Source organism: Suillus subalutaceus (genome assembly GCF_016647625.1).
Source record: "Suillus subalutaceus strain FC151 chromosome Unknown DFJ58scaffold_35, whole genome shotgun sequence".
Classification (NCBI taxonomy): domain Eukaryota; kingdom Fungi; phylum Basidiomycota; class Agaricomycetes; order Boletales; family Suillaceae; genus Suillus; species Suillus subalutaceus.
Window position 1 is genome coordinate 282,061 of NW_024540284.1, and position 23,285 is coordinate 305,345.

General features: G+C 48.9%; 5 protein-coding genes across 5 annotated transcripts; 1 reads left to right on the forward strand and 4 right to left on the reverse strand.

The window, feature by feature from the left end:
- Positions 1–188: 188 nt before the first annotated feature.
- Positions 189–1,909, forward strand: DFJ58DRAFT_701660 (uncharacterized protein). The gene is made up of 5 exons (XM_041383606.1): positions 189–277; positions 329–342; positions 392–592; positions 643–1,172; positions 1,233–1,909. Exons 1-5 carry the CDS (start codon positions 232–234, stop codon positions 1,777–1,779), a joined length of 1,338 nt encoding a protein of 445 aa, XP_041245419.1. The 5' UTR covers positions 189–231; the 3' UTR covers positions 1,780–1,909.
- Positions 1,910–3,380: 1,471 nt separating this feature from the next.
- DFJ58DRAFT_610590 (uncharacterized protein) lies at positions 3,381–4,102 on the reverse strand (the record flags this gene model as incomplete). The annotated part of the gene is made up of 2 exons (XM_041380871.1): positions 3,381–3,524; positions 3,575–4,102. Coding segments are annotated over 2 exons (672 nt in total), but the record flags the coding sequence as incomplete, so codon positions are not given.
- Positions 4,103–5,953: 1,851 nt separating this feature from the next.
- DFJ58DRAFT_840239 (uncharacterized protein) lies at positions 5,954–7,011 on the reverse strand (the record flags this gene model as incomplete). The annotated part of the gene is made up of 5 exons (XM_041392597.1): positions 5,954–6,154; positions 6,378–6,473; positions 6,556–6,574; positions 6,610–6,841; positions 6,930–7,011. 5 exons carry the CDS (start codon positions 7,009–7,011, stop codon positions 5,954–5,956), a joined length of 630 nt encoding a protein of 209 aa, XP_041245421.1.
- Positions 7,012–21,193: 14,182 nt separating this feature from the next.
- Positions 21,194–21,610, reverse strand: DFJ58DRAFT_641585 (uncharacterized protein; the record flags this gene model as incomplete). The annotated part of the gene is made up of 1 exon (XM_041381356.1): positions 21,194–21,610. A coding segment is annotated over one exon (417 nt), but the record flags the coding sequence as incomplete, so codon positions are not given.
- Positions 21,611–22,220: 610 nt separating this feature from the next.
- On the reverse strand, positions 22,221–22,711 carry DFJ58DRAFT_618091 (uncharacterized protein; the record flags this gene model as incomplete). The annotated part of the gene is made up of 2 exons (XM_041380993.1): positions 22,221–22,390; positions 22,453–22,711. Coding segments are annotated over 2 exons (429 nt in total), but the record flags the coding sequence as incomplete, so codon positions are not given.
- Positions 22,712–23,285: the final 574 nt, after the last annotated feature.

Here is a 23,285-nt window from a genome sequence, read left to right on the forward strand (position 1 = left end):
TATGAATAATACTCCATGGAAAGGCCGAGGTAGCTAAACTTGGGCTCTATACAGCTAGGATTAGGACAACTCGGAGGATACTGTAACTCTGCGACAAAGTGTAGAACGTCCCCCATGCGAAGGTTCTCTGACAGACGTTATCACCCAATAAGGGAATCGAAATAATGTTGCACAGCCACGACAGTCCACGTTAACACATACCTTCAACACTGTTCGCCGTGACGAGCAACCATGACGAAAGCGCAGGATAGTTTCACTTTTACGGTCGGAAAGCTTGGTAAGTAACTCGCACTCGATGCGCTCATAAGACTCATATCATTGAATCCAGATGCGGGGATGGCTGTAAGTCCAAGTTCAGTACGTCACTCAAACATAAAGTGACGCGGTGCAGATCCTCCTGGGCGACCGAGCTCACCTCATAGAATTTCCATCAGTACTACTTCCTCCTGGAGCAACAACTGGTTCCATAGTCAGCATCGCGGTCCACCAGAACGTGGCTCAGGAGCGGAAACGAGACCATGAATTCTGGTCGCTTCAAGAAGATATCTTAGAGACGTTTGGAAGTCACTCACCTGAGAATCCGCAGCTTGAGGTGAGCAGCATCCACTTTATTTCAGTCCGCCTCACTCGTTGTCATGTCAGGTCCGCAATGTCACCCAAACCTCCGTCACGCTCGAATGGCCTCCCATCAAGCTTGCCACCGCGAAATTACGCTCGCTTGATATATACAAGAACGGCCAACGCCTTGCCGCGATTCCTAATGCACTTAACAACTACTCCACAAAGCTTTCTGGTCTCTCCGTAGATACCCAATACACTTTCCAGCTCCTCCTCCGTACTTCCGCAGGAACCTATCCCTCGAACCTCATCCGCGTGCGCACGCACACGATCGCAGACACAAGCGGAATTTCAGTTTGCTTCGCAAATGTTACAGACAGCGTGTTGCTGGAAAATGCAAAGCTTGCTTTGAAAGAGATGCGCGCAAAGTGGAGCGACAAAATTCAAATCGACACCACTCATTTCGTGTGCACTACTCCTGCGGTCACGCCCTCAGGTGCGCAACCAACTGGTGGTGTTGCAGCAGCCCCAGGTGCAGAATATCAACGCGCCTTGCAGTTAAGCATCCCTGTGGTTCAACCGCAGTGGATTTTAGCGTGCCATAGCGAAAAGAAGTACGTATATGCGCGTTTTATCTATCCATGAGCTTCTCATTGACAGTTCCTTTTGTTCAGAATGGTGCCCATCTCTGGCTACTATCTCGGCGTCACCCCACCCACAAATGCTGGGTACTCCCAGCGTCCCCAATCGATGTCACAAGCCTCTCTCCCCAGCTCCAGCGCAGCTCACAAAAACTCGGCATCGCGTCAAAGTCTTCCGGCAATACGCCGCTCTACACCACCATCCGCAGCGCCGCAACGGCCGATCGACGAGGAAGAGGACGAAGAGGAACAACCGCCGAAACCTCCGCTCTCTGACTTCAAGCACAAGAGCAGCGGTACGATGGATAGGAATTTCAAGTTCCCGCCGTCACAAACCCAGGCTCAAGCAGTCCCACCTGTCCCCTCTATTCCTACACAACCGCCTACTCCCAAGTCCGAGCCCGAGGCAGGTTCAAACCGTATAAATGAAGATGAGATGACGCCCGTGGCGGTGGTCGTGCCATCTAGTGTAGAAGTTCCTCCCCCACCTCCGGTGGAGAAAGAGATCCGGAAGAGTTTTGTGGAATCTGATGATGGCGAGGAGGAAGTTGGGGAGACGGTTGAGATTGATTTGCGGTGAGAATTGTAGGCTGGTTGTTGTCTACTTATTTTGTGGTGTAGCTTCTGGTGTTATGAGCTTGTGATTTGGCTGCGCTGTGTGAAGATGTTCGATGTTGGGCATATGAATATCATCGATGTTTCGTTCTGTATTTGATGCCGTATCTTTTGCTCAGCTGTTTTCAGAGAACGGAGAAGATAAGATCCACAGCCAGTTTATGATGACGAACTTGAGGAAGAAGAACAGGAGACAGATGTTGTCACAGTACCTCTTCCCAAACCTATCCAGTCATTGATTTAATTCGCTGATGCAGTTTTTAACGTCCAGCACGAAGCAAAAGAAGTGGCTACTTAGTCACAGCCATGAGCTTCTACAAAACCACACCCAGTAAATCCTGCATCTCCCCCTTCAGTTTCACATACATTCCATGCCTCGCCAGCCTGAGACTCACTCCCAATATACTCGATATACCGCTAGTGCGGGATATGCTGAATCGCAAAAGCCCGCGGAAGATGGAAGGATTCTTAAGCGCCCTATCCCTCCTTTGAAGGCTCGCATACTCATCCTCACACTCATCCTTCGTACGCGATGGATTCCTCCCCGTGAAGTCTGCTTTTTCTTTCTTTAGTTCTGGTTAGAAAGGAGTGGCGTGTCTCCGGCGTAGAGACGTGTGATTTCGTGAGTCTGGGGTGAATGGCGAAGGCTCTTGTTTAGTGCGCTGTGTATCTTTCCGTGGTGCACGGTGGGAAAGAGATTCGAGACGCGTCTAATGATGGTGAGCTCGTTCCAGTCGTGGTTTCACTTGGCTTGGGCGATTTAAACAGTTAGATTTCATGCAGGGTAGATCCTAGATGACCTCCTAGCAGTCTGGCACATCGATTAAGTTAGGATAGATACAACTGGTGGATCTCCGCATATAGTGGGGTAGTAACATACAAAAAGAAGGTTATGAGATATATCAACTGCCAGCGCCGTACTCGTCCGCTGACTTAAACAAGGGACACACCAGAATAATACTATATGCCATTCATACCCATCCACGCCGCACATTCAACACAAACGACTCATACACCCACCTTTCTCTTCTTCACCTCTCTTCCCCTTCCTCGTCCCATATCATCCCCATCCGACTCGTTTATCCCCTTCTCTTTCTCCCTTTCCCTCTCGCGCAGCACACGGATAGAACCGCCTCTCATGACTGTTCTCGTGCGTGAAAGACTACGCTCTTCTCGTGCTGCACTGCGCGTACGTGGTTTATCAGCAAGAGTGCGCGTTTTGTCATCTGCAGCAAGACGGGTCTTCCGTTCGTCAGAAGTAGGGCGCGTTCTTGTGCGTTCTCGAGTAGGACGCGCAGGTGTATCTGACTCGCGTGGTTGTTCGTCAGTGTCGGATTCTGAAACGGCGTCTACGGTTTGTGATGCGACGTGGGATTGGTGGAGGTTGGATTTGGGTAGGGGTTTGATGCGTGGTTGGACGAACGTGACTGAGGATACGAGTGTACTGGATCTGGAGAGGGGTTTGGGTGTATTACTGGATGTTGATGCTTTTGAGGTGGGTTTGCGGGCTGACTTGGGCGAGGAAGCGTCGTTTGCTTTTGGGTTTACATTGGCTTTGTCTGTCTTCCTTATGCTGGCGCTCAGGTCATTGCTGGAGACGGATGCACTTCGCTTGCGTTTCCTGCCATGACATCCACTCGCAGCGCAGGAGAATAATTTATCGTCATGGATTGTAGAATCTGCACGGAATCGTGCGCGTTTGGTGTCCGTCTATATATCTGGAATCAGTGTTTGAATTTTAAAGACGGGATAATACTCACTGTGTGTCTTCCCTCATAACACCACCCATCCGGGGGACCCATATCACCCGTCCCTTCCACGCTCCCTCCACAGCAGCCCCACAACGTTTCATACGCAGCACGATCGACGAGTGCGCTTTCATCGTCATGTGGAATGCGGCAGGACGTGTCTGTGTTTGAAAGTTCAAAGAAGGAGGAGTGGCAGCGCACGCAATGGAGTTGTGGCGGCGGGGAGAGTTCGTGGAAGAAATGGGTGAGAGCGGTGAGTATGCGCGGGGAGGGTGGTATCAGTGGGGGATCGGAGGTTGGGGAGAGGTGGGCAAGGGTATATGCGTGTAGGGTTTGGGGAGGGACGGAACGTACGAGGTCATACAGGGCTGTTGGGTCTGTTACCTCGGGTTCGGGCTCGGTCTCGGTAGTGCAGGAATTGGGTGGTGGAGTTGGCAAGAGGGGCACTGGTGAGTCAGTGTGGGAAATTGAGGGAGAGGGTGTGTGTAGTTGGGCGTTGGGCGGTGAATCGGGTTTGCGAGTGAAGAGACTGAAGACCATCGTAAAACGTTGATCTGAGTGTTTCAGTTAAAAAAGTACAGTTGGTAGATAATAGTGAACAAAGGAAGGACGGTAGAAACGATATCTAAGAGCTATGAAATTATAATCTGGAGCATGCACTCCTCGAGGTCAATGCGTGCAGCAACACCGCCTGTATACCAAACAATCACAAATACAGATCAAAGCTGCTCTTCACTACGAGATTCTCCATGCTGTCTCTGTGCTTCCTCATTTCCATGATGCTGGAACGTGTTTTATTGCAAAAACTCTCGAGATCATACGATGTAATTAAGCATGCGGCGTCCATCCAACTCATTTCGCGTGCTCCAAGTGCACATTGTACATTGCGATCAAGCTGAGTTTCAAATCTTCGCTGACCTATAAATACTTCAGTGCCAACTTTCTCCCTCGTCCTTTCCTCAGATGAGTTGTAACGTCCAAGGCCGCTGAGACGGGCGACTCAGATGTCCTCACTGCTGCAGAGATGAATGCTACCCTTGTCATCTGCCATCGATATCCCGCTCACTCATGGCGGTCGTTCTTATTCATTATTCTCCTCCCCTTCTGCACGCTCAAGAGCCACTCCTCTACCCGCCGATGCTATTTTTCATTGACAAGTGCACGCCCCGTGTTTGAAACTCTTGGGTAACATGTGCCTAGGCAGTCGCGTATCATCCTTGTTCTGATGCTGGCAGCATTGGCTTCGGAGTTTCATATGCAATAACTCAACTTGCAAGCGATCACCATTCGCGTCTCTGGAGTCCATCTTTCCACTCACAGCTCCTACTTCTCTGACCTCGTTTACATTGGGGTGTGTGCCTTTTCATGCTGTTGTTCAAATCGTGACTAGACTCAAACACCAATGCAAACTTTTCACCTCTTCGCTTTGCCCTTGCTACTACCTCGTGCAGGTTATCACCTCCAAGGTTAGATGGGTGAATTCTACTTTGCTCCACTCCTTATGAGTGTAGTAACTGAGGGCGTTCTCATTCTTCTTAATCGTAATCGTTGATTAGCATCTGATCTTCAAGTGCCGCCGTCATGACCCCGAGCAGTTTTTCTTTTTTTAGTGATGCTATTTTGTCTGCCCTCGATGGTCCATTACTCACAAGTACGTGTTACTTCCTATATCAGATCCATGATCACATATATACAGGTTGCCTAGCACGCCTCAGGATGTTGTTTTGGCGCTGTTGAGATGGGTAGAAGTCAGCGACACTCTACATAACTCACTAGCGCTAAACGTCAATAATTTCTACTCGCAGCTCCCTAGTGCCTGAACATTTCGTTTGCATTGGGGTGTATCAGCCACGTGATTTCCCATGATTGCTTGACTGTAAAGACACCAATGCAAACTTGATGTCGTTATCCAGTCGTTACTGTCGTGTCCGTCAGATGGGTTTGAGGTTCTGCGAGCAAATGTGTGTGTTGTCAGCGTGTTCTTATTCGGCGGTCTGAGTTTGTGGGTACTGGAAAGACTCGCCTCCTGACGTTGATCAATAAGTACGTGGCATGTGCGGTGTCTCATTCTGAAACGATGCTCATAGATTACATCCAGGTGGTCGCGCACACCTCGGGCTGGCGTTCTGGCGTTGGCGAGGCTTCGTTGCCTGACAAGCTATAGGGAACTTAATCCAACTCGCCAATGCTAGCGATGAACATGTCACACCGATTCGTTCGTTGATCATTGCTGACAAGTATGTGTAACATCACATTCTAACTCCATGTTCACATTAGATGCATCCAGCTAGTTGCGCACGCTTCAGGCTGTCGTTCTGACATTGACGAGTGGGGTCGAAATTTCGGATTTATTTCAACTCGCCAGCGTCGCGACACCATGCCATATACTCTTTATGACGCAGACCCGCTGTCCACCATCTCCACCTGGTTCGCAGTCCTGTCAAGGGCATTCTTGTTTGGTGATTCCTTACGTTCTCTCTTTGCACGCTCAAGTGCCACTCTCGTGACATCAAGCTGTTGATGCGACTCTACCATCTCACAGTGACTTATTGCTAATATACTCAGGGTGGCGGGTAGTGGCGGGTTCTGACCCTGGTGAGTCGAGTTGAAAGTGTTGTCAGGATTACACTAGCAATATTATTAACTCAACTCTGCCAGTGCTGGCGAAGCAAATGCTAAATGATGTAGATATCAAGTTAGTTCAGGTTAACTCCAGGATGTCAGCGAATGCATTCAAATGCCAGGAGAACCTCCGTCGTTGACCAATATTAGCTTGTATGATGTGTATGCCTTTGTTCTGCCTCACTGCGCTCACTTGCCTTCCTGTGTAATTGATTGATTTAGCGTTACGGGTATTCTGAATTTCCAGCGCGAATCCAGCAGGCAAAGCGCTCTTGGGTAAGTCGCCCACCTTCAAAAATCGCTATCACTGTTAATGTGAGGGTTATTGACAAGTCGCGATGCGTGATGTGTTGCTCTTTCACATGTACTACCTGGCCAGTGAGAGTTTTGCTGGCAACGGCATAGAACAGGTCTCATCGACGTACACCGTCCATTGTATGATGAACTTGCGACGCTGCGAGTGGACATTGAGGAGCCAAAGGAGGTGCCATGGTGTGTGGTTATCAACGGCTGTACAGTGTTTTGAGACGAGAGCAGGCGCGTCAGATGCCGGAAGCGGCGAGTCGGAGAAAGCGATCATATCAATATCAATGCTGACGCCGTCGGCACGGGCTTTGGTGATCATACGACGAGGCGCTGGATAACCTCCTAATGCACCTGTCCAAGGTTGTGTCAGTTAGTTGGGGAGGCAAAAAGAATTGGGCGAGTGTGTACTCGAGAACGGTTCAGAGGATGGCATAGGGACATGTGGTCTCCATGTTGTCCCACAGTGTTGATAACATTGTAATGGCGCCAGCGCTAGCCCCCGACTCGCTTATTCTTGGCATGTTTTATGTCCATCGAATTAAATGTAAGGGAGTCTTTTTGTTTTGTTTTGCATTGGCAAATGACTGCTAATCTTAGGTGATTCTACTGCCAATCCATGGTGGTCTTCGACTTGTAGATGTCCATCTTGACCAGTCTTGCTAAGCCAATTAGACAGGACAGCAGGTTCGAAACCTGCTCAACAACATTGATATTTTCTTTTCACCACACCTTAAGCTTGAGCTTGAACATTCACTCATGGATGGATCTTTCAAGGTCTGTCCTAAGCAGTCATGGCCAACGATACCAAAACTGATTAGAAATCTGCTCTCTTAATGATTTTCCGGCCCTCTTATCACACCGACATTCACTCTAGTTGACTCGGGATGAATAGTAAATATCTATTCGACGATCGTTAATCAGAGTTTGAAACGATCGATTATCAATTATCTTCGATGCTAATGGCAAATCACAAACCTGGCATGATGCTGACAATCAGAAGAGATCAAAAGAAAGCCTCGCAACCGTAGGATCTCCGCTACGAATGTTCCAGAGAACAGAAGCTCAACATGTCACCGGGTGGAATACTACGTCTTTGGGTGACGACTTTATTGAAATTTGAGGGTATGGCCAATCAGGTGAGCCGTTGATGTCGTCTTCCCATCTGCCGCGTGGACCCCTGAAACAACCACGATCAGGCTCAACGGTTGACTGATATGAAAAGTTACGGTGACACGACTTGGACAGATGAGCTCATTCATTTAGATCATCAAGCAAGATACTTATGATAATAGCCTCATGTTTTAGGCGTCTAGTGACAGGTTAATGCTATAAAATGCCCCATCACACGCACCTCTGCAACTTCGAACAAGACTCCACCCCCCCACACACCAAGTCCACATCAACTGTGCTGCAGCTCCACTGAATGGCGGCCATTCAAAGCATCACGCTCATTCAAAGCGCCACACCCATTCGGACATTCGAAGATCACGAGGATCGTGTGGTCGCAGTCGCAGCCCTCCAGGGCGAACGCATGGTCACGGGATCGTATGACGGGATGCTTCGTCTGTGGAACTTGAAAACAGGTGTAGTGTTGAAGAAGATGGAGGGGCATCGCAGTCGGGTGCGGGCATTGGCTGTTTCACCAGGTGGATATTGGATAGCAAGCGGTGATGAGAGCGGAGAGCTCCTCGCCTGGGATGGAAGGACTGGAGAACCACTCAACCAAGCAATCAAAGCCCACGACGGCTGGATATTTTCGCTTGACTTTCCACAGGATAGGTACAACTGCAGCACGCTGGCCAGTGGATCATCTGACACTACCATGAAGCTATGGAGCACATCAACGTGGCAGGTGGAACATTCGATCAGTTGCGGTGGAAATGTCCGCTGTGTTCGGTATTCGCCGTCTAGCTACTTTGTTCTTGCGATTGCAACGGACCACAATGTCCAAATATTCCAAATTTACAAGAATTCAAGTTACGGTTATACAACATCATGGACCACTCATTTGTTGGGAACAATCGGTGGAGGATTCTACTACTCACTCGCGTGGATGCCCGATGGCAAACGACTTCTCTCGGGGGGAAACGGGGCTGATCCCACCATACGAGAGTGGGATACATCGACCTGGCAGCAGGTCGGTGATCCCTGGAAGGGCCATTTCAAGAATATCCACGCCATTTCTCTGAACTCCAGCGGCACTCTCGTTGCCTCTGCATCTCATGACAACCGTGTCCGCCTCTGGCGACTCTCAGATCGAGGAAACATTGGTATATTCAAGCACTCTGGGGAGGTGAACTGTGTGACGTTCTCTGCGGATGACAGGCACATCCTTAGTGGAGGTGTGGATAAAAAGATCTCAGAGTGGCCAACATCCGAGGACGCGGCTTTACAAGAGGATGGTCCAAAGGATGGCCTCATGAAGGAGCAGGCTACGCACCAGGTAACTTTGTCTGCTGTTTCCCGGCCATTCATCATCTAAACGTCTTTTTATGCCAAGGCTCAAGCCTACTCTGATTTCAAGGCATGTTCCCATCTTTGACTCTTATAACGCAATGTGAACACGATTTGCGCAGATCCTCGCTATGAAGTCGGCAGTCCGCAATGCGTGCATAGTTGGGGACTTGCCTACCGTTGAAAAGGTGCTAGATCTAGATATTGACGCTGACGCCAACGATCACACTGCCTGTGCAAATCGAGCATTTGTTATGGCGCGAAAATGCGACTGGGACCAAGCGCTTCAAGATGCAATTCAGGTGAGACTGATTGACTCATCATGACTTCCTTACAAAAGTTAACTTTGATCATGGCATAGTCCGTCAGCATTCAGCCATCGTTAGTAGGCCATATCTCCAAGGGCATTGCCCTCTGTGGAAAAAAGCAGGTTCTGGCCGCGAGGATATCATTTGACCTCGCATCCTTGTTCACAAACGGAGATTTAAAGACCGATCACTTCCTTTTCTTGATCAAGGCACGTAATATTTTTCTAACGTACTCCGTGCTTCATTGCGGTTTTTAGGCCATTGCGTTGTTTAATGCAGGTGAACATCAAGAGGCAATACTTCGCATCGGAGAGCTAGCCGCGTGTCCCAATGTCGATCCTGTTGCTTGTCGTATCGTGGAAGTGAGTACCATGCGTTCGATCACACCAGGTTCATGTGCTGTCATTGATTTCTTTCCCTCTTCATACACCAGACATACCTACGCGTCCAACTGGGAAATATTGCCTTGGATGGCGCGCGCCACAACGAAGCTGTTGAACATTTCGCTGCCGCGGTCAATGCTAGCACTTTCTTCTACAAATTGCCGATTCATTTGATGTACGATGAATTTGTCGCGGTACGCTGATATGACGCAACTGCAAATTATTTCGTGCTCAACTGTGTTTTCCGCAGCTCTTTGGCTGGGACCTCAAGTCCTTGTGGCACATCGCGAACCAGCAACAATGTTATGCGCTCTTTCGAGCAGGTAGTTTTGGAGTAGCCATCGAAGCTTATCAGTCCATCATGGATAAGACTGATGATGATATGAAGGCCGGCTGTCGTGCTGGGTTCATTGGTAAGTATCTCAGTAATGCCTCCCCGTCTCTCCACCTATAATCATCAACTACACTTCACTCAGCTCTCAAGTAAGATCGAGACGCACTCTATGCTTCCAATGGAGATGGTGCGCTCGCAGTGAGCGGTTACTCATATAGTTTGAGACACGGAGATCCTCGAGTAGTTTTCATTTGTACCTTGACGGTAGCTGCATTGCTCAAATAGCCCTTGGTGCTCGTATCATAATATACTAGCCGACTTGAACATGTTTACCCTATGTTTTGGAGTCTCTTTACTTTCACTTGAAACCATTACTGGATATCGTCTCGCGCGTCTGTCTTGGTGTTTCAGGCCGAGCTAAATTCTAACTGGTGAATATTTCATAGAGTGATCATACGACGAGGCGCTAGACAACTCTCTAACGCACCTGTCCGAAGCCGCGTCAGTTAGTTTGAGACAGAAAGGGTGGGACGAATGTCTACTCGAGAATGGTTGAGAGTATGACATAGGGAAATGTTGTCTCTATATTCTTCTACAGTGTTGATAACATCGTAACGGCGCCAGTGCCAGCCATCCACTCGTTTATTCCTGGTGTCTTTTGTGTTGGCAAATGACTGCCAATCTTATGCGATTCTACTGTCAAGGCATGTTCTTCGACTCGTAGATGTTCGTTTTGACCACTTGGTACTCAGTTCGAAACCTGTTCAACAATATCAATCTTTTCCTTTTGCCACATCTTGAACATTCACTCATGAATGGATCCTTCAAGGTCTATCTTAAGTAGTCATGGCCAACTCACATCAGGACAGATGAGAAATCTGCTCTCTTGGGTGGTTTTGGATTCGAAACTGCTGACAAATGATTTTCCGGCTCTTATCACACATCCACTCTAGTTGACTCGGGATGTCGATGATCGATGAATAGTAAATACCTATTTGGTGATCGTTAATCACAGTTTGAAACAATTGATTATCTTCAATGCTAATGGCAGATCACACACCCATGATGCTGACAATCAGAAGAGATCAAAGGGCCTCGCAACCATAGGATCTCTGCTACGAACGTTCCAGGGAACAGAAGCTCAACACATCACCGGGTGGAATACTACGTCTTTGGGTGAGCCGTTAATTTCGTCTTCCAATCTGCCGCGTGGACCCCTGAAACAACAACGATCAGGCTCGTTGACTGATGTGGAAAGTTGCGGCGACACGACTTGGACAGATGAGCTCATTCGTTTAGATCATCAAGTAAGATATCTATGACAATAGCCTCATGTTTTGGGCGTCTCGTGAGAGGTTGATGCTATAAATCAGGTTTAAAACGCCCAATCACATTCACCTCTGCAACTTCGAGCAAGACGCCATTCCCCCACACATCAAGTCCACCTCAACTTTGTTGCAGCTCCACTAAATGGCAGCACTTATTCCAAGCACCACACCCATTCGGGCATTCGAAGATCACGAGGATCGCGTGGTCGCAGTGGCAGCCCTCCAGGGCGAACGCATGGTCACGGGCTCGTATGACGGGATGCTTCGTCTGTGGGACTTGAAAACAGGTGTAGTGTTGAAGAAGATGGAGGGCCATCGCAGTCGGGTGCGGGCATTGGCGGTATCGCCAGATGGGAATTGGATAGCAAGCGGTGATGAGAGCGGAGAGCTCATCGCCTGGTATGGACAAACTGGGGAAAAATTCAACCGAGCAATCGAAAAAGCCCACGGTGGCTGGATATTCTCGCTTGACTTTTCACGGGATTCCGGGGCGCTGGCCAGTGGATCATCCGACACCACCACGAAGCTATGGGAGCCGTGGAGTTGGAACAAGCGAAGTTCACTCAATTGTGGCGGCGGAAATGTCCACTGCGTTCGGTATTCGCCGCGTAGCGACTATTCACAGCTTCTTGCGATTGCAACGGATCACAATGTCCAAATCTACTGCCGTGACACTTCAAACAGACATCATTACGGTTATTATGATGACTATGACATGCTCCCCACTCAGTTGATGAGAACGATTGGTGGGGGATTCAACTACTCACTCGCGTGGACGCCCGATGGCTCACGGCTTCTCTCGGGGGGCAACCGGGCTGATCCAACCATACGAGAGTGGGATACATCGACCTGGGAGCAGGTCGGTGATCCCTGGAAGGGCCATTTCAAGAATATCCACGCCATTTCTATGAACTCGAGCGGCACTGTCATTGCCTCCGCATCTCATGACAGCTGTGTCCGCCTTTGGCGACTCTCAGATCGACGAAACATTGCCATATTCAAGCACTCTGGGGAGGTGAACTGTGTCACGTTCTCTGCGGATGACAAGCACATCCTCAGTGGAGGTGTGGATAAAAATATTTCGGAGTGGCCAACATCCGAGGACGCTTTGCCGGAGGATGGTCCCAATGAAGGCCTCATGAAGGAGGAGGCGACGCACCAGGTAAGTTTGCCTTCATTTTCCCGCCCATTCATCATCTAAGCGTCTTTTTTATTCTAAGGCTCAAGAGTACTCTGATTTCAAGGCATGTTACCACCTTTGACTCTTATAACGCAATGTGAATGTGATTTACACAGGTCCTCACTATGAACTCGACAGTCCGCAATGCGTGCATAGTTGGGGACTGGCCTGCCGCTGAAAAGGTGCTAAATCTAGATATTGGGGCTCACCCCAATGATCACACTGCCTATGCCAATCGCGCATTTGTTATGGCGCGAAAATGTGACTGGAGCCAAGCGTTTCGTGATGCAATTCAGGTGAGACTGACTGACTCGTCATGATCTTCTTACAAAAGTTAACTTTGATGATGGCATAGTCCATCAACATCCAGCCATCGTTGGTAGGCCACATCTCCAAGGGCATTGCCCTCTGTGGACAAAAGCAGGTTCTGGCTGCAAGGATATCATTTGACCTCGCATCCTTGTTCACGAACGGAGATTTAAAGACCGATCACATCATTTTCTTGATTAAGGCACGTAATATTTTTCTAACGTACTCCGTGCTTCATTGCGGTTTTCAGTCCATTGCGTTGTTCAATGCAGGCGAACATCAAGAGGCAATGCTTCGCATCGGAGAGCTAGCCGCGTGTCCCAATGTCGATCCTGTCGCTTGTCGTATCGTGGAAGTGAGTACCATGCGTTCGATCACACCAGGTTCATGTGCTGTCATTGATTTCTTTCCCTCTTCATACACCAGACATACCTACGCGTCCAACTGGGAAACCTTGCCTTGAATGGCGTGCGCCACGACGAAGCCGTTCGACACTTCACTGCCGCCGTGAATGCTAGCACTTTCTTTTACAAATTGCCGATTCATTTGATGTATGACGAATTTGTCGTGGTATGCTGATATGACGCAACCGAAAATTGTTTCGTGCTCAACTGCATGTTTTCCGTAGCTCTTTGGCTGGGACCTCAAGCCCTTGTGGCACATCGCGAACCAGCAACAGTGTTACGCACTCTTTCGAGCAGGCAGTTTTGGAACAGCCCTCGAATCTTATCTGTCCGTCATGGATAAGACTGATGAGGATATGAAGGCCGGCTTACGTTCTGGGTTCACTGGTAAGTACTTCAGTAATGTCTCTCCGTCTATAATCATCCATCCCACTTTACTCAGCTCTCCAGTGCGATCGAAAGAAGCACTGTGCTTCCCATGGAGATGGTGCGCTCGTAGCGAGCAGTTACTCATAGTTTGAAACATGGGAATCCTCGAGTAGCTTTCATTTTTACCTTGACGGTAGTTGTATTGCTCAAATAGTCCTTGGTGCTCGTGTCATAATATAATTGCTGACTTGAACATGTTTACCCTATGTATTGGAGTCTCTTTAGTTTCACTAGAAACTACTCACTTGAAACCATTTCTGGACATCGTCTCGCGCGTCTGTCTCGACGTTTCAGGCTGAGCTAGGCACGATCATTATCTGTGTAATCTAACGTGTTTACGAGAAGAAGGTATGTGTAGTGGCAGTTGATGGGTTGTCATTGGTGGTGGAGATTACGATTGGAGATCGAGACTGGGCTTCTTGAAAGATTTCAAGGCCACTCAAAAGAGATTGGTTGCATTGATATCTCTGCGGATAGCAAGCCATTAGCGAGCGGGACAGGAGATGTGGCATGGATATGGAACCTGAGCACTGGCAAACTTGTGGCTGGACCGTTCGAGATTGTTGATTGTGTAGCCACAGCTCGATTCTCGTCAGACTCGCAGTGAACTTGTAGATGGGGAGCCGCCTTGAGGTCTGGGATGTCGAAATACAGAAATCGGATGCGAGAGTAAGGGAATCCCGTGGAAGGCTCGGACGAGTCACAGATGTCCCTCCAATTTGCCCAAACCAACCATGTTCGATAAGCCCGTTATCGGTACTGGCTCCGGAGCTTCTATGTGAAAAAGTAGCCTCGAACATCACCGGGAGGTCTGGGATGTCGAAACACAGACATCGGATGCGAGAGCAGGGGAATCCCGTAGAAGACTCGATCGGACGAGTCACAAATGTCCCTCGAATCTGTCCATACCAACCATGTTCGATAAACCCATGCATCGGCACTGGCTCCGGAGCTTCTACGTGCAAAAGTAGCCTCGAATATCACATACTCGACCATCCATGGCACGATACCACATAGGGTATGCAATTCGTATTATGTTGGGAAATCTACCTGTAACATCCATAATGGTTCCGTGTAGAATTGCGTGTGCTGAAGTAGAAACATGAACTGATGGGGCCATCTAGTAGGTCATCGCCATACAATTCTCGACCACCGGAAATCCTGGAAACATGTCTTCGAGTTGCCAATTCAAAACCCCCAATACAAATAATCCAACGTTCAATCATAGCTAACTTGGGATGAATAGTAAATACCTATTCGATGATCATTGATTAGAGTTTGAAACGATCGATGATCTTCGATGCTCATGGCAAATCACATGAACCCACATGATGATGCTGACAACCAGAGGTGATCAAAGTAGAATCTCCGCTACGAACGTTCCAAGGAACAGAAGCCCAACATGTCACCAAGTGGATAAGGTGGAATAATACGTCTTTGAGTGACAGCTTAATAAAAAATCGAGGACATGGCCAATCGAGTCACTTGATTGAGCCGCATATATCGTCTTCCTATCTGCTGCGTGGATCCCTGAAATAACCATGATCAGGTTCGTTGACTGATATGGAAAATTGCGGCAACACAACTTGGACGCATGAACTCATTCGCTTAGATCGTCAAGCAAGGTACTTAAAATAAAAGCTTCATGTTTTGGGCGTCTAGCGAGAGGTTAATGTTATAAAGCAGGTTTAAAACACCCAATAATACACATCTCTGCAACTTCGAGTAAGACGCTATCCCCACACGCACACCAAGTCCACCTCAACTGTGCTACAGTTCCACTAAATGGCGACACTCATTCCAAGCGCCACACCCATTCGGGCATTCGAAGATCATGGGGATCGCGTGGTTGCAGTCGCGGTTTTCCGCGACGAACGCATGGTCACTGGCTCATATGACGGGATGCTTCGTCTGTGGGACTTAAAAACAGGTGTATTGTTGAAGAAGATGGAAGGGCACCGCAGTCGGGTGCGGGCATTGGCTGTTTCAACAGATGGGAAATGGATAGCAAGCGGTGATGAGAGCGGAGAGCTCATCGCATGGCATGGAGGAACTGGGGAACCACTCCACCAAGCAATCAAAGCCCACGACGGCTGGATATTTTCGCTTGACTTTTCACAGTACAGGACACTGGCAAGTGGATCGTCCGACACTACCACGAAGCTATGGAGGACATCCGAAACATGGCAGGTGCAATATTCATTCAGTTGTGGTGGAAATGTCCGCTGCGTTCGGTATTCGCCGAATGGCTACTCACTTGCGATTGCAACGGACCAGAATATCAAAATTTACCGTTCAAATTCCTTGAATTACAAATACAGTTACCAAGCTCCTTGGCCCTCTGGAACGATTGGCGGAGGATTCAACTACTCACTCGCGTGGACACCCGATGGCTCACGGCTTCTCTCGGGGGGCAACCGGGTTGATCCCACCATACGAGAGTGGAATACATCGACCTGGCAGCAGGTCGGTGATCCATGGGAGGGCCATTCCAAGAATATCCATGCCATTTCTCTGAACTCTAGCGGCACTCTCCTTGCCACTGCATCTCATGATAATCGTGTCCGTCTCTGGCGACTCTCAGATCGACGAACCATTGCCATATTCAAGCACTCTGGGGAGGTGAATTGCGTCACGTTCTCTGAAAATGGCAAGCACGTCCTCAGTGGGGGGGTGGATAAAAAGATCTCAGAGTGGCCAACATCCGAGGACGCTTTGCCAGAGGATGATCCCAAGGATGGCCTCATGAAGGAGCAGGCAACGCACCAGGTAAGTTTGTCTTCATTTTCCCGCCCATTCATCATCTAAGCGTCTTTTTTATTCCAAGGCTCAAGGCTACTCTGATTTCAAGGTATGTTCCCACCCTTGACTCTTATAATGCAATGTGAACATGATTTACGCAGATCCTCGCTATGAACTCGACAGCCCGCAACGCGTGCATAGCTGGGGACTGGCCTACCGCTGAAAAGGTGCTAAATCTGGATATTGAGGCTCACCCCAACGATAACACTGCCTATGCCAATCGCGCATTTGTTATGGCGCGAAAACGCCACTGGAACCGAGCGCTTCAAGATGCAATTCAGGTGAGACTGATCCACCCATCATGACCTCCTTACAAAAGTTCACTTTTGATGATGGCATAGTCCGTCGGCATTCAGCCATCGTTGGCAGGCCATATCTCCGAGGGCATTGCCCTCTGTGGAAAGAAGCAAGTCCTGGCCGCGAGGATATCATTTGATCTCGCATCCTTGTTCACGAATGGTGATTTAAGGACTGATCACTTCCTTTTCTTGATCAAGGCAGGTAATGTTTTTCTAACATACTCCGACCTTCATTGTGGTTTTTAGGCCATTGCATTGTTCAATGCAGATGAACATCAAGAGGCGATACTGCGCATCGGAGAGCTATCCACGTGTCCCAATGTCGATTCTGTTGCTTGTCATATCGTGGAAGTGAGCGCTCGATTCGACCAGATTCATGTGCTGTCATTGATTTATTTTGCCCCTTTGTATACCAGGCCTACTTACGCATTCAACTGGGAAACATTGCCCTGGATGGGGCGCGCCACAACGAAGCTGTTGATCACTTCACTGCCGCCGTCAATGCTAGCACTTTCTTTTACAAATCACCGATTCATTTGATGTACGACGAATTTGTCGCGGTACGGATATGACGCAACTGGAAATTCTTTCGTGCTCAATTGCGTCTTTTCCGCAGCTCTTTGGCTGGGACCTGAAGACCTTGTGGCACACCGCGAACCAGCAACAGTGTTATGCACTATTTCGAGCTGGTAGTTTTAGAGCAGCCATCGAATCGTATCAGTCCATCATGGATAAGACTGATAATGATTTGAAGGCCGGTTTACGTGCTTGGTTCGCTGGTAAGTATTCAGTAATGTCTCTCCATCTCCCCGTCTATAATCACCAACTACACTTCACTCAGCTCTCGAGTAAGTTTGAAACGCGCTCTACGCTTCCCATGGAGATGGTGCGCTCGCAGCGAGCGGTTACTCATATACTTTGAAACACGAAGATCCTCGAGTAGTTTTCATTTGTACCTTTTGACGGTAGCTGTATTGCTCAAATAGTCCTTGGTGCTTGTGTAATAATATACTAGCCTACTTGAACATGTCTACCCTATGTTTCTGAGTCTCTTACCTTCACTTGAAATTCCCAGTGGACATCGTCTCGTCTGTCTTGACGTTTCAGGCTAAGCTAAGCGCGATCATCATGACAGCCTCCTAACAGACGTGTCCAAGGCCGCGTCAGTTAGTTGGGGAGACCAGCTTCAGCGATGTGATTGCCACAACAGAATCAAAATCTGTTTCTCTCGAGACGGGCCGTGCAGGTCCAAAACTTGCCCAACTTTTTCTATTAGAACACGCCTTGACATTAACCCAAGGATGGTTTCCTCAGAACCATCTGACTGGTCTTAGCCAGGTGGTTACCACGGAGTCGAAATCTGTTTATCTCGGAGTTGGTTCGAAACCTGCTGACAACATTTTTGTGGTGTAGAGAGCCTCAGAGGTCAATCTTAACTAGGCCCGTTCATTGCACCGAGACCTCCTTTTTACGTGTCCATGAAAAGGAATCATCGTCATGCCTTGCGAGGGTCGTCTCAGAAATATACAATATATCCCCGAGATGTGTATGAGCTATCTTTGACCTAAATCCTCGACAGAAACTGTCGAGATTCACCACCAAATGAAAATGTTAATGGGGCCGGAGGCCAGAAGAATGTGCGCAAGCTGAGGACAGAGTGAGTTTGACAGTTACGAAAATGATGTAACCCGAGACACTGATCGAACATGATCCAGATTCCAATGTACAGGTCTTATGATACGAGAGTACTGCTGGTAATCAGGATGCTCATCTTAATGCTCCTCGATTGTTGGACTAGCTATGAGAGAAGCTGATGGAAGGCGCAAGCAGAGCGCCAAGATAGCACAGTTCCAATACCTTCGCGTATAGTAGGCCTTTGCTATGGAAAGCCGGAGCACCGTGCTCATTTAGTCAGCGTATTTGCTCACGTGAATTGCCTAATAAGGCAAAGAGCTTCGACAGGACTCCTGACACGCCTCCAACCCATTATCACCCTTGGCAGCACTTTTTAGTGCTTCCCACGGTCTGTCAGACCCAGTTTTCGTGTATGGCACAACATGTCTCTGAGACATCCCTCTCCCCGGAGGGTCTCCCTCAATTCCTTAAGAGTAACCAGTGTACCCTCATGGGCCTCATTGGAGGGTTAACTGGTTAGCTCTGATTATTGCAGAAGGTGCCTAACAGCCTCCACTACGTCAGCATGGGTCTCTCGCCCCTCGTCAACATAACTTGGAGCCTCTCAGGTGTGCTCCTCGGACCTCCACATATGTTTTCCCTTATGTTATATCTTCATATTTATGTCGGCAGGGGTCTCTCGCCACTCGTCAACATAACTTGGAGCCTCTTGTGCTCCTCTACTTATGTTTTCCCTTATGTTTTATTTCATATCTTCGTCACTCACATTTATGTTTTTCCCCACCCGCTACTTCTCATATGTTTTTTTTGCTTTTGTCGTTGTATTTATGTTGTAAATGTCACTTTCCAATAAAACATATCACGCTTCAGTTTCGCAGCGATTTCGAACAAGTTCTGAAGCAAACCAAAGCAGGCATTGGAGCCGCTATACTGATATTATCAAGACAAGGAAAAATGTAACAACCGCATGTGTAGCTACATAAATAGGGTACGAAAGCGGGACGAGTGTAGGAATGAGCAAACCACCATAGCAAGTTATCAGCATAAACAGACGAAGTAAGCACAAGAAGAAGAACCAAAGAGCAACCCAACCAATGACAAAAGCACGGGTGCATCAAAAGCCGATTATGATGAAGGAGGAGGTGGAGGGAGAGTGTGATCACGACTAAATGCTCGTGGCACAGCATAGTCCGAAGATGAAGATGCAACACTGTGGACGTTGTCCATCCATCTGGAATCCTGGTTACGAGCCCTGCCTTGAGGGTACCCACTGTCACGGTATGGTCCTCCACCAAATCCCCGACGCTCGTCAAGGTCATTGCGTCGAGCATAGTCCAGACCAGGCACTGGGCTGTATCGGCTTGGGTATGAACGTTCACGCTCACCATGAGCATAAAGGGTGTCGCGGTGTGACTCCAAGGCTGGGGAACCATCCCGTGTGGTGAACTCGCTGTCAATGCGAGGATCAGTAGGTCCATAATAGTTGCGAGGTTGCAGACTAGTGTAGCGGTGATTGTGAGAGTCACGGTGGTACAAGACATCACGAGAGAGGTGAGCATCACGCTCGATCGTAGGAGTCTCTTCACGACGTCGCATGGCATCATGCATGTACCATGGCTCACGAGAATGGGCACGAAGAGGTTGACGAGTGTCACGGAGGGTATCACGTGGGTCGTGATGGGCAGTATCTCGAACATCATAGAGGACCTCATGACAAGGCTCGTGGGGATTGCAAAGAGGACCCCCCTCGTGAAGGTCGTCGCGAGGGTCAGAGATGACCTCCTGATGACGTTCCTGTTGGTGGTGAGGAGGGTTATCCTCACGAAGATGATGACGTACAGGGAGCTTGTGATGAGCTTGGTGTAGGTCATGTGGAGGGTCGTGGGGGTTACGAGAGTCACGAACTGCATCGTGAAGACCCTCAATGGGTTTGGCGATGCAAGGGAGTTCCTGCTGCTTGTCCGCTGGCTTAGCATCGTGTGTTACCTTGGCCAAGCCTTCCTGTAAAGATTCTGCCGTGACATTGACCGAAGTAGGGGAGATGACACTCTCAGCAACCTTCTTGCCCTTGTCGACCTCAGATTCGTCTGACTGGCTGTATGCCATGCGGTGAGCACGCTTCATTTTACCTTTGGAGTCCTTGGTGATTCGGCGTGGTTTGACTGGAGGATAGATGGACATTAGTTATGTAGCAAGAAAATGTGAAATCGCTTACCCTTAGTCCGCTCAATATATGGTTCATCTTTAGGTCGCGCTGGAACCACAGCTATCAGCCTTGAGTCAAACGAAGTCAAGTGAGAAAAAAGTGTGCTCACTTTCAGGCTCTGGTGATCCCGCCACACTCGATGATCCCACTGTCAATGGGGACAACGGGCCACCCTTCGTCGGAGAGGTTGATGGTAAGGGAAGTGCTTTGGGTGGTTTCGTCTGAGCCCGTGACCCTTTCTTCCCTACTTTTGAAGTATCAGTCTTCTCCTCGGATGATGCTTGCCTCTTTGACGCACGAGACGTGTTCGTAGCCTTAGCCTTCAGTTTCCTCTTCTTCCCGCGTGCTTCGTCATACTCGGTATCAGGCTCTTCGACATCCTCGGTCGAAGTAATTGAGATAACCTCGCTCGCTGCTGCAGTTGGTTCCGGCTTTTGAATGATTTTGACTGGGCGTGAGCGTGGTGCTGCCACAACCTTGAATGGGCGCGAGGGCAGGGGCGGTGGTAGTTCTACTCGCATGGTAGGTTTTCGGAGCTTGGGAGCAGCAGGTACTGCTGGGCGATCATCACCCGAGTCGGAGTCGGAGTCGTCGTTGTCATTATCGGAGGGTGGGAGAGGGGCCTGAGGCGCTTTTTCTTTCTTAACCTTTGTAGCTGCACTGCTGGGCTGGAGACGAACTGGGCCATGGTAGTCGGTATCACCATTAGCAAATAGTCGTCGAGCACCCTCATGAGGCCACTCGGGTGGCGGTGCGATGCCTGTAATGACTGGCCTCTCGGAGGCCATCACAGCTGCTACACGTGAGGTTAAAACCCAAAAGTGCATATTAAAAGGTAAACAAAACTCACCTCGGTGTGCCTTGTCAACTTTGAAGACTTGCATGGTTCCTCCCTTCAACGCATCTATCAGCGTTACAATTTCCTTCTGAGTCAGCACGCCGATGCCCTTGTTCTTCGAGTTTTCATTGTGAGCTTCGCCAGGCAAGAGACACTTATGAGCCGGATAGCCTCTAATACAGAGATTGGCATCAGCAAGGGCGCTTGACATGCCCTTCCAAGGGAAATTTTTATCCCAGGCGCACTTGCCTCCAAGTTGGGCTATTTGTAGTTTAGGTCAAATGAATAAAAGGAGTGTCGACGTTCTAACATACCAACTTGTCTGATAAGTTCGAGCTTGATCCATTTCAAGCCATCATCCCGTCCCTCAGGAGCCTGAGACTGATCACGATCATGGTTCAGGGTTGAATTTGGAGTTGAAGGGTCGTTGCGGGTGCCATCGTTGCGGGTGCCATCATTGAATGCTTCATCCACCGCAGCTAAAGATGTAGTATTACTGTGTGGGCATAAGTCATAGCATAAACAAAATTTAAGTGTACACTCACTACACGTGAGCCTTGAGATGCCCGACGATGGCATCATCGCTTGCGCGACATCGTGTCTCCCAGAACTGTCTCTTTAAGTATACGTCAGGATGTAGAGTACAAAGAGACTTACCCCTGCAGCACCTGGCGTGTTATACGAGTGGCCAAGTGAACCATCTTCATTGACTACTTTCCCGCAGAGCACGATCGCTGCTTCAAAGCCTGACTTCATAGCGGCAGACTCGAGCTGTGATTACAACATGAGGGGATGATGGAACTTCGGGAAAGAAAACGTACAATCTGTATCACCCTTCGATAGTGTTTCTGGAATCCATGTCCACGCTGAGCTATTGTTTGAGGCGATGATCCGAGGAGTGATGCCTCCTCATGCATGAGCAGGATATCTTGGTAAGAGTCAGGATAGGCCTCTTTGAATTTGTCGTAACATTGCGTGCGCACAGTTGCACCTATAAGGGTTATAAACGTCCTGCGCAACAAGATATAAAATAATACTTACTTGGCGTGCCACCTCCAGCCTGGGCTTCTTTGCCAATGCGCACGAGTTCTATCTGCATATGCTCTTTGAAGTAGTTGGCGTATAGGTTCCAATAGTTAGTGCCATTCACGGTGCGTCCACGACTCTTCAAGAATAGGTTGATCAATTGGGAAGTAGGGAGCGTGGTGGATGTAGCGAGCTCAAGAAAGCAGCGCTCTACTGCAGCAAACCCGACATCAAGTGCTGCATTCACCTCTGCAGACCTGCGTCCAGTGACCGTAAGTCCTTCATCATGGGTCACTGGCTCGTGTTCCTCGGGAAAGCGTGCACGAGAGGTAGAAGGATGGCCTCCTAAGTCCATCTGGGAATTGGAACCGCTCAGCAAAGTACCGATAGTATTTGTTGAGGTGGTGCTATCACCATCCTTGAAAGGCATCGGTGGAATGACATTGGTGGTTGGGAGGGCAGGCAGGTGATCATGAGACGATGATGACGGAACTGGCTGAAGGACGAATGGTGAGACTTTGCCAGCAAGATCCTCAGTCAATCCAGAATGGGTTTGGCCTGTAGCATGAGGATCTAGCGAGCATCCACGAGAGGTCAAACCCGATGAACTCGCAGGAAAAGTGTAACTTGGCGGAGGTGCTAGGCGGTCCATATCCTGGGGGACGAAGTGATTTTGCAATCCTCCAGATAAATAAGATTCGGACCCCATCATGCTAAAGGTATCCGAAGAGTTGGGATCCATCCAGGCGTGTGGCTGGTTCATGGAACCAAAAAACACATCCTGGAGCTGTTCAGGAGCGTGTGGGGCAGGAAAGGGTGAGGCATGGCGACTACTACCCACATGGAGCATTGACGATGAT